This window comes from Prinia subflava, chromosome 8 (genome assembly GCF_021018805.1).
Source record: "Prinia subflava isolate CZ2003 ecotype Zambia chromosome 8, Cam_Psub_1.2, whole genome shotgun sequence".
Lineage (NCBI taxonomy): Eukaryota > Metazoa > Chordata > Aves > Passeriformes > Cisticolidae > Prinia > Prinia subflava.
Genome location: NC_086254.1, coordinates 8,322,932 through 8,336,994, shown reverse-complemented (window position 1 = coordinate 8,336,994; position 14,063 = coordinate 8,322,932). Strand labels below are relative to the sequence as shown.

The following is a 14,063-nucleotide window of genomic DNA, read 5'->3' as shown; positions in this document are numbered from 1 at the left end:
CAGCAGGACCAGCCCAGGGGTGTCCCAACCATTTCCATCCAGGTTTGGATACCTCAGTGCCACTGAAAGCGCTGCAAATGGCAGGGATTTATCTCTGAGTGCTGACCTGCAAGGTGCAAAGAGCCAAAAAACCCCAAAGTGCCCTTGGATTAACCAACCCGAACCCATCAGCAGCAACGAGAGCAGCAAATCCTGCAGGGAAGTTTTTCCTGGGATGCTGTGAGCTGGAGCAGCCCCCTCTCCCCTTTTCTCCTGCACACAACGATGCTGCCAGGTCAATAAAAACTCAAATTGTGTTTTCAGGGTCTGCTCACCCAAACCAACCCACTGCCCCTGCTGCTTGCTGTGTCCTGTCCTGAAGAAACTGGAAAAAAAGGAGCATTAAGAAACTGCTCACTGGGGTGAATCCAAGCCTGGGGGATTGGATTGAGAGCCCAGCTCTGTTCTGAGGAAGGTGAGGAAGGTGAGGAAGGCACCCACCACCTTTTCCACTCCCTGCACAGCTTCAAAGCCTGGCATTTAGCACATCTCTGCTTCAGCCACTCGGGCTGTTAAATGGGCTGTCTTCACTCTAAAAGCCATGGTAAGACCCTTCAGGAAACTTTTATCTTCATTTCAAGTGGAGTGCATTGTATTTCACTCCAAAGCTGTTCCCAAATCTGGAAACTTCTGGGCTCACAAAGGGAGAAACACAAACGAACCCAGCAGAGGGGTGGGGGGACCCTCACCTCGACAGCAGGGACACCACGGGAATTTCCCTGGCTGGAAAACTGCTCTGGAGGGGAACAGCCTGCGGCTGGTGGTGCCAGAGCCAGCTGCTGGTGACTCCGTGTCACAGGCAATGAGGAGAAACCCAAAACAGGAGGAGGGAACGTGCTGGAGCATCACTGCCAGGACCTGGGCTTGGGCAGGGCACTAAAAACACCCCTGGGACTCTGGGTGGAGGCCACTGCAGGGTTTGATGGTGGCTCACAGCCAGATACACCAGAGAAGAGGAGAAAATCAACCCCAGCCTGTCCCTCTCTGGGGAAGGAGGGAGGAGAGCAAGGCCAGGTCAGGAGCTCTGCTGCCTCCAGCCCTGCACCTGTCCCAGGCTGGAGCTCAGCAAGGTCCTGGGGGATGTGGAGGTGCAGGATGAGGGGTGCAGGCCCTGGCACGGGTCTGGAGAGAGCCCAGGGAGCAAGGCCGGTGTGATTTCCAGCCCGGGAGGAGCAGGACCAGCCCCAGACCTGGATCACAATAGGGCTGAGCTCCCTGGGGCATCCACCGTGGGCTGGCTGTGCTGCCCCATTGAGCAAAACCCCTTTTCTGCCTCTCCCACCTCCAAAATTCATCAGGACTGAGCTGCAAAAATCTGCTGCACGCCTCCTCTCTCCACAGAGGTAATGTACCGGGCTGCAGCTGATTTCTCCTCTCCCTTCCCAGCCCTTTCACCCTCCTTTCTCTATCTTCCAGGAACAGATGCACCCATTCATAACCACGCAGAGGAAAGTGTGAATTTGCCTTCCCAGCCCGCAGTGCAGCTGGCAAAGCACGGGAGGGAAAAGGATGTTCTGCACGAATACACAAATTATCTGCACTGATCTTGTTAAGCTTGAATGGGGAACCGACAGGAAAAAGAGAAAGGAGGGAAGTGAAAGGCATTGTTTGGGTGTAGCACAACAATAAGTTGATCCTCCCTGAGCACTCCATCATGCTAATGCCAGCATCTCCCACGGTGACAGGTCAGGAGAGGGGTCACAGAGCCTGCCAGAGGGGTGCAAACCTGGCCAGGCACTGCACAGCACCCCGGGGAAGCCTCACCTGAAATTCCCAGACCCAGCATCCAACCCCTCACAGATATTTTTATCAGCGTTGAAAATATTCATGTGGTACCAATTAGCACCTGGGAAGGGCGGGGGTGAGGGAGAAACAAAGGCTCAGGAGCTCCCCAGCCCACACCCCAGCAGGGATATTCTTATTTATCACACGAATAAATTCAGTGCCAAATGCCCAGGACACGAGAGCCGATTCCTCATGCTACAGGCAGCACAGCAACTCTGGCAAAGTACAGAAAAAACAGTCACAAAGTGGAAATTAAAACGGAACACAAGTCACCTGCTAGCAAAACGGGGAATTTGGCAAGTTTCCTCCTTAGCACTTACCACATCAAGGCTGCTCAGTGATGCTAATTAAACAGGTACCTCCCAGACACAGCCTGCAAGATTTACATCCCCAATTTGCATTTGTCAGTTTATTTTCCTGTCCTCCAAGGCACCATTTGAACAGGCACGGTGTGATTGCTTGGAGGGGTTGGATTTTGCACGGGTGATATTTGAAGATGTCCCGATGGCTGCTCCTCCTGCCCCTGCTCTCCCATGGTGGGGCTCAGCTGTTCCCGGAGATTTTCTGGCTCTCTTGGGCTTGGCTTCACCAGCTGAGAAATAAAAAATGCTGGGCTCAGCTGCTGTGGGTCCCAGGGGCTGGGAATGGATCAATCTGGGTTTTTTTTTTGAGGGTGAGTCTCTGAAATACCCAGAGCAGGGCAGAGTTGTTAGGACCAGTCTCAGAGGTGAGATCTCTCACTCAGATCCCAAATCCAGCCCCAAAACCTGAGACCAGGGCAGGTCCCACACCAGGGGCTGCTCCCAGGGGATGGGAACAGAAGTTTTGTGTAATTGTATTTAGCTCAGAGCAGCAGTCCTGTGGTGAATTGTCAGCTCTGGAGTCAGAAATCAGCCACACTCGGGGGAGGTGTCTCTGCCAGCCCCCCTGTCCTGATCAGGCTCTCACTAGCAGCGAGTCACAGCCTGATAATGAATGGGAGGTGACATCTGTGCTCCTGCCGTGGAGTAAAGGCAGGATCCTCACCCTGTGCAGCTCCAGCACCCCCTGAAGGTGCTGCTGGCAGAGGCAGTGCCCAGGGAGGCTCTGCAGGAGCAGCTCGGGATGAAAGCTTCCCACGCTGACCCCTCACCTGCTGAAAGTGTCACTGTGTGAGAGCAGCACCAGCCCTCCCAAAAACCTCCCAAAAACCCACACCCACCTGCAGGGCAGGTGGGAGAGCAGTGCCCAAGGGGGAGAGGAGCAAAGTGAGGGGAGGAAGAGGAGGGAGAGGAGAGCTGGGGAGACACCGCTGCTGCCCGTGAAGGAAACAGCTCCAGGGAGGGCAGGGGAGGAGCTGCTGCCAAGTTTAACTCCACAAACGAACCCCAGAAGTTTTTTGCCAGTTTGTGTCACTGCCCAAGCACTCCTGCTGACCCTCCAGTGGCCAGAACTGCCTTGCCCAAGCAGCAGCTGCTGGCCCCTTTGCTTTGGCTCTTGGGGGGAAGCACTGCTCTCCCCTCCCAAAACACAACCTAAAAACCAACCAGGGCAGCCTGGCAGGCCAGGGCAGCGTTCCTGACTCGCAGAGATCCCACGGGCAGCTCTCCCAGCTGTGGCTGTTGTCATGGCAAGCAGAGAGGGGAGGCAGCCACACAAGAGCTGCTCAGTCCTTGACACGCTCCATCCTTGGGCTGATGGCAGCTCCCCAGCAGAACAATCCCCACAGCAATTACAGAGGGGCTTTTAGAGCTGGGGAAAGCAAGAAAAGAACCGGATTAAAAAGCTGTTTGAAACCTTGAGGCTGAATGCTGAGGGAACAGGAGCAGCCAGGGCTCGGCAAACAATGAGGAGGCTCAGAGACACTTCTGTGTGGGCCAGGTTTGATGGAGCCCGGTTGTCACAGACCCTGAGGAGGCTGTGGGGACAGCGTTTGACAGAAGGACAATTGGTGCTGCTCTGTGAGTGGTGGTTGCAGTGTGGAAAACCTTCACGGAGGGGCTGAGGAGCAAACCTGTGCCCAGCCACAGCCAGCACTGGGCACAGAGGAGGGGACAAGACAAAAGGTGACTTTCAAGTGCAGAATTCAATTAAACTCCAGCATGAATCACAATTCCACTGGCTGGGTTATTGTCTTGCCTTGCTGGAGGATTTGGAGAGTATCTACAAAAAAACCCTTTTTACTGTTTCACAAATAGCAAGAAGTTGTTACTGAACAAAAGCTTTATTGTTTCCAGTAGTAAAACACCACATAAAAGTTGTGAGGGATGGAGATGAGAACAAGAAAACAATAAACACAAAATGACCATGAGCACATTCACTGAGCCCTTCTTGTCCACACTGAGCCAGCTCAAAAGACAGGTACAGGTTAAGGACGATATTCCAACAAAAGCTGCAAAACAACCAAAGAATCACCACGAGGGGAAATGTGGCCTTCAAAAACAGACACAGAGCTGCAGATGTTCCTCAGTCATTTGTGCCTGGATCACATTGCCCAGCACCAGATCCTTCCCTCAGTCCAAGAGAAATCTTTCCACAGCCGATTGAACAATTCTGGCTGGAACTCAGCTGGAATTACCCCACGGAGTTAAAATACAGAGGTAAGAAAGTTCTCAGTCTCGCTGGCACCAGAGCGATGTCAGATTTATCCCTGAGAATGTTTTACAAAAGCTGGCCTCAGTTCAAAATCAAGCTCACAGTGGCACAGAGGATTCCCAGGCTCTGTGCAGAGCTAGCAGTGGGGATGGGGGCACCACTGCCCTGCCACACTGCCCAGGAGTGAGGCACAGGGGACTCCAGGAGGGTTAGAAATGACACTCCCCATTTCAAAGCTCTCTCCAACTCCTTGAAGAGCTGATGATGAGAAAGTAACAGGTTTAAAGAAAACAGAGCCAATTGCTAGAAGTCTTTTTCCTGCTCCTTCTGCTGCAGAATCCACTTTGGCTGGCGGGCCAGGCTGGCTGCAGTAATGAGCAGAGACAAACCTCACTCGGACTCTCAAAAGCTTCAAGGCAAAACACAACTCTTCTTAGTGCCTAAACACTTTGGAAAATGAACACCCTGCAGCTCTCAGAAGAAACAGCTCTGAACCCACACCAGTATTTCAGCAGAAGCTGACAGCTGGAGTTCCTTTTTCAGATACAGCTGATGGTTTTGGCATTACCCCTTCCGTGGATGCAGCTGAATGGCCAGGTTAACAACACAGGCCATAAAATATCCCTCAGTGCAGAACAGCCCCATCCCTTGCTCTCTGCAGCACTGATGGCCTGGATCCCACATTCAGGGGTTTCTGTTCCTGCCATCTCAGGGAGCCCACGGGGCCCAAAGGTTTTGTTTTCATTTGTGAAAGGGCAGGAACAGATCACAGAGGAAGGGCTGGAAGCATTTCACCAGCAACCTGCCACAGCACATTAACTGGGAGAGCAGTGAGGGAATGGTCCTCTGTTGGGCCATGTTCATTTAAAAAGCAAGTCAGGGATTGATTTCCCATCTTCTGCTGGAGTGTTCCAGCACCCAATCTCATTTATCTTCATGCTGCAGCCATCTGTAAGAACACACACTACATGCACACAAAGTGCCCAGTGCAAAGGGAAACAGAACAAAAGAGTAATAACCAGGGGGAAGGGCTGACATTAATGGGCACAGATTGCCTTTAACTCCGTGATTTCAGAGGGAACTTTTTGGAATCCTTTCTTTCTTCAGAACAGACAGGTCAGCTCCGGAGCATTTAATAAAATCTCCTACCAGCCCAGTGTGGGTTTTGTTGAGGTCTTCAAAATTCTAATTGCTCTAGAGATGTGAGGAAATTTGATTTTCCTCATCTGTCAGGCCTGAGAGGGAAATTGTCCGTCCTGGAGAATGAGCAGGACTGGAGCAGAGTTTTCAGCAGCCTGACTCACGATGACAGCACCACAGCCAGCCAGATGCTCGAGACTTCCAGGAAAAAAGGCAAAAGAAAGGCCCTTGCTCATGGCAGGTGTGCAGAGCTGGACAGGATAAAGACATTTGAAAGCTTTTATCCCATTTGGGGACTCACAGGCAGCCAGCAGGGCGAGGGGTGGGGGTGTGCTCCCAAAACAAACACAGCACACCTCCCCTGAGCCTGCACAGCCAAGAGGGGTGGGAAAACCATCCTAGCAAACTCCTTGGAGTGATTCCTTACCCTGAGCAGAGAGAGAGGGAGGGAACAGGGGCACAGCCTCAGCAGCCACCTCCTCCTGCCCCCATCAAACCCACTCCAACCAAGCAAACACAAGGAGCACCTTCCCTGGTGCTGTCCCAGGTGTCACCAAGGCCTGTGGAGGAGCTGGCACCACAAAGTCACCGCTGGCAGCAGTTCCTGCCTGCACTGAGAGCTGAGGAATGGATCCAGGGGAGAGCAGCTCCATCCTCAGCCCCGTCAGAGCCGTGTCCTGCTGTGGACTCGTCGTTTGCCTTCAAAACAAAGAAAGGGAAAAGTTCTGTTGGGGAAGCAGTGGAGGGGAAAGAATCCACAGAGTTGTCCCACGTTGCTTTTGTGTGCTCAGCGCTGTTTTAAGAGCTTCCTAAAAATAATAAAGAGAACATCTACGCATCATTAGTCCGGCAGTCGGGGCACATTAGACTTGATTAAAGGAAGAAAGGACGGGGGAAGAAAATGTGGAAAGAAGGAGGAATGAGGAGTGGTGCTGCTGGGACTGGGCCTTCAGCCCCTGCTCCCCAGCTCAGACAGAAAGCCAAACCTCAGCTCTGAGGGGTGACAGAGCAGATCTGCCCCAAAACCTTTCTGCTGTCCCTGTGCCCTGCAGAGCAGCCACAGCAGGATGTGGCCCCTGCCCATGGCTGGGGACAGACACAGGACAGCCCTGCCCTGGATTTGCTCTCCTGTTGACTGAACAAACCCGAGGTGATCCCTGCAGCCCCCCTGGGCACCCTCAGGCTCTGCTGGGACACACTGCTCCTCCTGAGGAAAGGGCAGGGCAGGAAAATCCTCAGTGTGAAATCCTCAGTGGCACCTGAGGCCATCCCAGCAGCTCCTGCCTGACATCCCTGCTCACAGATAACCTCCCATCAAACCTCTCTGTGTGTTCACAAAGGCTCCAAACCCAGGCTTTTCACTCCTGTCTCACTGCCTTGCCCTGCTCTTTCCTTTCTGCTTTGTTTGCACAGATGACATCAACTCCTGCCTGGGTGATCTGAGCAAAACGCTGAATGGGGAGCCTGAGCAGGGAATGGATTGAGAGGGCACAGGATAAGTCTGAGGAGGTGGGGACAGGAGACCAGACAGGCTGTCTGATCAAAGCCCAGAGCACAGACCTCTGCACTGGCAAGGAAAGCACAAAAATAGGAGTTTCATCCTCATTTCACTCCCTGATATATGGAGTGAAAGAGCCGAGAGAATGGATCTTTGTCATGCCTCTATTTTGAAGGAAGAAGCCTCCAATTTAAAACTCCATAAAGAATTACAGGACTAGTGAAAGTAATTTATTTTTTCAGTTACTCGAGCCTTTATTCACTTAACTTCAAGGCGGGCTTGAAAGAGCTGAAAATGTTTTGCTTCTGCCACTCGAGGATGAAAATATTTTAATTCCCTCAGCCATGGGAGGAGGCACAGGCTTCTCCCGAGGTTCATATTTACAAGTGCATTGTATCTGGAATGCAAACCTTGAATCATTTCCCAAATTTCCTCTACCCAAAGCTATGTTTTATTTATAAGTACAGCAGGACCACTCGGTGCTCTGTGGAGATGAGGAGGCAGAGACAGCTCAAAGCTCCTCAGCCATGAAGGCACAATTCAATTTCTTTCACTTTGGGGAAGACTGACAACTTCTCCTCCTTGGCAGCAGGAAAACTCAATCCCAGCAAGCTCTGAGCATGAGAGGATAAAGAACAGTGTCCAAAATTTGATGAGGCAGCCAGAGAAAGAAGCAGAGGCTTGGATGGGAGAGGCTGGGTGTGGGTGAGGGTCTTTCCTTCATATCTGACCCCTCTGTCCTTCCCAAACTGTGCCCTAAACGCAGGCAGAGGGAGGAAGAGCTGGGATTTCCCACCTCCTCCAGCCTGCTGCAAAGCCAGCCCTGGAAATCCACACCAACAAGGAACAAGTCTGAAAACATTTAAGCAACTTTCTCACCAAGCACAGGACAACAAAAGTCAGCTCCCCAAAGACTGCCATGAAGCAAGTCATTAAAGAAATTACTACCCCATTTGGAGCCTAATTACTGTTAGGACAGGGTTTTTTTTTTGCTTCCTACATGGAATGGAGTAGTCAGACCCACTGAAGCAAAGTGTTACCTCCTCATTGTCCCTGAAGGAGCAAAGCAGACATCTGAGCAGCAGAATGGAAGGGAAAATGGAAGTTAATGCTGTAACTTCAAAGATGCCCACAGAATTTCCTGCCACGAAAATAATGCTGAATGGCTCTGCCTGGATATGTCTTAATAATTTGAATATTTATGAGCAAAAGTGGATGCCTACCCCAGCCAGGGAGGCACTGAGCCCACGGAGAGGCATCACCTCCTTTCTAAATCCAGTCAATTCCTGAACGACAGGGCATAAATCTCCCCAAATTAGGAGAGCTGGAAGGAACATTCCCTGCCCGCCTCCCTCTGCTCTGCCCAGCCTCTCCCAGCACAAAGCAGCTGAGAGGAGCTGCCCAGGGGATGCAGGAGGAGGCTTCAGGCTGGACCTGATGACACCTGGGCGTCTTTGCAGCCACCCTGTGACTGCAAACCCGGACATTTCTCACCAGGCAGTGCCCCCTGCTCTCAGCTTCTGTTTAACGTGGCTCTGTTTAAGTGCCAGCTGCTGCTGCACCACTCTTTAAGTATTAATGATTTAGACAGCAGAGATGGGGAGATCTGCACTCACTCACCAGCTCCTCCAACCTGATCTGTGGTAGGCAAGGACACAGGCGCCGCAGAAGATTTCAGAATGTAACAAGAAAGCAGCTCAGACTCTTCCTGCCCCTCATCCACAGCCTCATCCATAGAGATAAACAAAAAAAGTCCCTCTGAGGTATGCAACTCCCTCTAACTTCAGTAGTTTTCATCTCCCTACTAACTACTAAGACCCACCATCCCTTTGTGACGTAGCGAAACCCCTTCAAGTATTTAACCCCAAGATACAAGCTAATAAATCACCATTTTAACCATCCACCACACTGGTGTCAGTGTTTGTCTATAACCCGAAGAGCTAAAGCGAAGCTCAGCCGCTGTGCTGTCCTTTGATACCAAGTCACAGCCTTCTACCTAAAAGCAACACTGATCCCAGCAGGAACCTGAGCTTCCTCCACCCCTCCCCAGCAGCCTCATGGAGCAGCCAAAAGGATCCCCCATTCCTGGGACAGAAGGTGCTGGGCACCCCACCAGTGCAGAACTCGCTGCTGATCTGAGGGGAGATAACTGTGGCTTAATTCACTCCCTGCAGCAGTCCCAAGCTCAGATTTGTTATCTCCCTTAAAAGCTCTCCCTGGGCTAATGAAAACCACTGTAAAATATTGATTATTTCTTTGTTTCATTCTGTTTAATATTCCCCTTCCTTAATAAAAATGTCATAATCAACACAAGTGAGGGTTTTGCTCTTTTTAAAGGCATCTCTCAGCATCAGAACAAGGTGAGTCACCTGCCCTAGCTGGGAGCAAATAAGAGGGAAAAGGAAGATTTGTGCTTCTTCCATATGTGCAAGTTTAATTTTCTTTAGGATAAGGCATTCTTCAGGAAAATGAGTGTGTGACCTTCCTCTTGAGAGCTGTCATGTCAGAGCAGGCCCCTCCAGGAGCTTCCTCAGAAGAAGAAGAAACACCAGCCCCACAGAAAAACGGTGTTTTCAAAGGCTTTGAGAGCAGGTGGTAAAAAAAATATTTAAAAAAATAATAAAATTGGCAGCCTCTCAACTCACCATTCCTCTGAAACTTTGGCTCACGGGCTGAGGTTGCCTAAATCCCAGCACAGCTCTGACAAGGAGTCATTTTGTGACAAACTCCAGGCTTCACTATCTGCCTCAGCAAACCGGGGCTGCAGCAGCGAGCTGGAAACCTCCAACCCCTCCTGAAGAGCTCCTGGCCCTCCCTTGGCCACCACCCTGCTGCTGGCTTGGCCTGCAGGCTGGAAGGGCTCAGGACTGTCAGAGCAGCTGATTTTGCCCCCCAGCTCCCTGTTCTGGATGTTCCTGGGATTTCGGGATGCTGGAAGCTGCGCCAGAGTTGGGGCAGAGGTGAGGAAAGGAAGCACAGAGAAAATCCCTGGTGGAACAACACCTGAGGGGAGGATATGGAGCCAAAACTGCTCCTGAAGTGCTTCTCTAAAGGTGCAGAGCCTTTCAGAGAATCATCTTTTGACAGCCCCATCCTGCAGCTGAGTTTGAGTGGTTTGAATGCCCTTTGCTCTGCCCTTGGGGCTGGGCAGAGCTCAGGTCTCACAGGCAGGGCAGGGTCCTCCAGCCCTGACATCCAGCACTCATCACCCCCAGCACTCTTTAAACACATCAAGAGCAGGAGCAGCCTCTGTGTGCTGGCAAAGAGAGGCACCCAAGGCACTGAGGCACTCAGGGCTGATTCCTGCCTCCCTCCCCCTGGATTTGGGAGGCCACGGAGCCGCTGTGGCAGAGCTCTTGTCTGAACACAGCAGCCCCTGCTGCAGGAACACTGAGAAATAAATGACCCCAGACATAATAAAGACCTTCACAGAAACTCCCAAGGCAGCCAACCTGGCTTAACCTTTTCCTTAGCAGGATCCTCTCTACATCTCAGGGCCAACTTTAACTGGGCTCAGGAGATTGCTACATTTTTCCTTTTTTAAATGTTTGCCCGTGCTGCCTGTCATTTTAGCTCTCCCTCTCTACGTGGGGAGATCCCACTGGAAAGATCTGACCCCTTGTGCCAAGCTTTGCATACGGAGTTTTTAGCAGGAAAAAGGGTTTCTTTTTCTGTTTTTTGGTTTTTTTCCCTCTTAAATAGTGTCTGCACTGTCATGGCCAGGCAGCAGCTGGCTCAAAGAGCAGGGTACAAAATGCTGAGTACAAACATTGTCCAGGTGTGCATCCACCCACCCATCAGCACCCAAAGGTGACCTGCATCCACCCATCAGCACCCAAAGGTGACCTGCATCCACCCACACCCATTCCAGCCCCACAGGACACCCTGCAGCTCAGCAGAGCCACCCACAGCAGGAACCCACCCCCTCCAATTCCACACAAAACCGGAGCCTGACACAAACCACCCAGTCCAGGCCAGGCTCTGACTCAGAGGGTGGAAGGACAGAGCAGAAGAATCACTTTGGTTTGGTTTGCCTGGTGAAAAACTAAAAGAGAACTGCAAGTCCCTGGAAGCTGGGGAGGGAGGGAAGAGCAGAGAAACAATTCTGTGCTGCCTGTTTCTCTCAGGAAGGGATGGACCTGCACGGAAGGATGAACCTGCTCTGTCTAATCCAATTTACGCCTCAAAATGCCCCAGGCAGGCTCAGGGACAACAGGAGAGGCAATTCAGAGGGCAGGAGAGCTCGGGAGGGAGCGGTGCTGGGTGATAATTTGAGGGGTTAGTGACTAAATTAGCGGGAGCCGCAGAGGGAACACATTTGCATCTCTTTCAGCTGCTTCAGGTGTGATAGGAGCCTCTGCTTTCCCAGTCACTTAATTGTTCTGAGGTTTTTGAGGGGGAAAAGTGTCTTTCTTCTGCACTGCAGAGCTGTGGGAAGAGCCATGCTCGGCTTTGAGAGCCACCTCACTTCAGGAAAAATGTGACTCAGTCTGGTAAAGCTGCTGGACTGCTTTGCTTCAGGAGAAGCTCAGTGTGCTCTGCTGGCTCTGCAGGACAGAGAGGAGCTCCAGGGGCACAGCCCCGGGCCCTGGGTGCTCCTGGCCCTGGGTGCAGGCAGATCCCACCCTGGACAAGGATTCCTCACGTCACAGAAAAGGGCTTTGCATTCAGGGAGGAAAGTGTGACACCGTGACAGCGCCTATACACAATACAAAATATATATACACAATAAACAATACAAAAAAATACAGAAGCAGGGAAAAGTGACTCCAGAGGGTCACTCAGCGTGCCTCTGGGCAAGCTGTGCCAACAGGAATTCAGCCCCAAGAAGCAGGAGGTGCCCAGAGAGGGGCACAGGGAATTCAGACCCCTCAGAAGAAGCAGGAGGTGCCCAGAGAGGGGCACAGGGAATTCAGCCCCCTCAGAAGAAGCAGGGGGTGCCCGGAGAGGGGCACAGGGAATTCAGCCCCCTCAGAAGAAGCAGGGTGTGCCCAGAGAGGGGCACAGGGAATTCAGCCCCCTCAGAAGAAGCAGGGGGTGCCCAGAGAGGGGCACAGGGAATTCAGCCCCCTCAGAAGAAGCAGGGTGTGCCCAGAGAGGGACACAGGGAATTCAGACCCCTCAGAAGAAGCAGGGGGTGCCCAGAGAGGGGTGCAGCTCACCGGGGGTGCCGGCGTCGCGCCTGTCCGGGGCTGGGTCCGAGGCTGGCTCGCTCTGGCCGCTCTCCGTGGGGCTCAGCTCGGGCCCCTGCTCGCTGCCCAGGCTGCTGTGGCTCCCCCACAGCCGGGGCATCCCCGGGGCTCTGCTCAGGGCTGGGCTGGCTCCACTCGTGGGTGCTGCAGGGACAGGACAGAGATGCTGCTGAGGGAGAGAGGAGGGTGCAGAGCTGGATCCTAAAGGAGCAGGGAGAGCCCAGGGCCAGCCAGGAGCCCCCAGGAGCAGAGACACCCCCTGTTCTTGTGCCCTGCTCCCAGCAAACACCAGAGATCCCAGTGCTGCAAGGGCAGGATGAGGAGCTGGCCAGGGCTGTGCTGCCAGGAGCAGCTCCCAGCTGCAAGGGCAGACCCTGGAATGAGCCAGGGAGAGATCCAGGACTGAGCCAGGAGCCCAAACATCCCAGCACTTTGCACTTCCCACCCTCCAGCCACGAGGAAGGGCAGCTCCTCACCCGTTCCTGCTTGGAGCTTTCTCCCTGGAGAGCCCCTGGGTGCCACGGGGACGGGTTTGTCATCCAGGCTGCAGGAGCTGAGCTCCGAGTCGCTGTCGCTGTCGCTGGAAACCACTGCAGGGAAGATCAGGGGGAGGAGAGGAGAGAGACACTCATTCACAATGTTCACAGCACTTCCCCAAGAGCTGCCAGATGGATCCCAACAAACCAGGAGCAAGTGCTGACTCTCCTCTCCAAAGCAGACCCTACCTGCAGCTCCCCCACAGCTGCTCCTCTCCAGCACGACGTGGATTTGGTTTTTGCAGGTGATTTATAACTCTGCTGCTCACACTCCAGTGCCTCTCTCCCAAAGCTGAGTGGCACCACAGGGCTCCTGTGGCACTCTCTGCTGCTCCAGGCACGGGGCTCCCACTGCCCCATCCCAGCCCCCTCCTCCTGGGATTTGCTGCCTCCCACAATGAGTGACCCTCCAAGGGATGGGTCCTGCTCAGCTGCAGCCTGAGGGGTCCTGGCTGCACCTTCTCCACCCCTGGATGTGGGGAGAGGGGTTGTTTCCCTCCAAGCTGCATTTTGAGTGTGGCAGGATCCAAGAGGAAAACACCAGATAAATCCTGAGCACATCAAACCATCCCCACCAGCAAACTCTGTTACTCCTACACCCCCAAAGCTCCAAAGGCAAGGGTCACTCCTTCTCCTCAAGGAGATTTTTCTCCTCTTTCAAAGCTTCTTTTTCTTTCCTCTGTGTTTTTCTTCCCCCTGAATCCTGGCTCTCTTCCTGCTGCTTTCCACTCCCCACATTTTCCAAAAGAGCTGAAGGAGCCTCATTTTGCCAGACACAGCTTCCCAAACTGGCAGGTTCTTTCCACTTTTCCATGCAATTATGCAAACACCTCTCCTGCTTACGCTGGTGTAAAAGATAACTCGACTGCCAGCTGCTCTGGGTAAAATGAGAAAGGTGTTTTTCCCAGTTCCTGGGTTTTTTGGGATGGTTTGATCTCAGAACAGAAATGGTGGGGATAAGGAGGAAGGTAATGGGGGAAAAAAAAAAAATCTGTCATTTGTTTGAGGGATTGCACCCACAGCACTTCTCCATCTGAGCAGGCAGATACCAGCTCTGCTGGCAGCTCAGCAGCCACTTCAAACAGCAGGTCACAACTCTGGTGAAAAGTACAAAATCATGTACTTTTTACCAGAGTAAAACATGTACATCAGCCCATGGGGGCTGTGAAGTGGGTAACACTGCAACCTGCAGCACCTCCTGTGGGAGGAGGAGGCCCCAGGGATTTATTTGAGATCCATCAGGACATCCCTAGAAGCTCACACTCCTGGGAAAAGTGATTTTCCCTGTGCCTGAGCACC

General features: G+C 52.7%; 1 protein-coding gene and 1 long non-coding RNA gene across 4 annotated transcripts in view; both read right to left on the bottom strand.

Annotated features, from left to right (window-relative positions):
- Positions 1 to 1,546: 1,546 nt before the first annotated feature.
- LOC134553300 (uncharacterized) lies at positions 1,547 to 2,966 on the bottom strand. The gene is made up of 3 exons (XR_010081064.1): positions 2,851 to 2,966; positions 2,145 to 2,416; positions 1,547 to 2,039 (listed from the first exon to the last, which is right to left on the bottom strand). It is a non-coding gene; the product is annotated as an uncharacterized LOC134553300 (long non-coding RNA).
- A 1,041-nt stretch (positions 2,967 to 4,007) lies between these two features.
- The window catches only part of RPH3AL (rabphilin 3A like (without C2 domains)), a 34,277-nt gene continuing 24,221 nt past the window's right edge, over positions 4,008 to 14,063 (bottom strand). For 2 of the 3 annotated variants that reach the window (XM_063402788.1, XM_063402789.1), the window contains exons 7-9: positions 12,705 to 12,818; positions 12,199 to 12,372; positions 4,008 to 6,237 (exon numbers count right to left, since the gene is read on the bottom strand). In XM_063402788.1, the coding sequence (XP_063258858.1) occupies positions 6,203 to 6,237; positions 12,199 to 12,372; positions 12,705 to 12,818 (323 nt within the window). In that variant the 3' untranslated portion in view covers positions 4,008 to 6,202. Of the gene's footprint in view, positions 6,348 to 12,198; positions 12,373 to 12,704; positions 12,819 to 14,063 lie in introns of all 3 variants that reach the window. The other variant, XM_063402790.1, reaches the window with a different exon arrangement.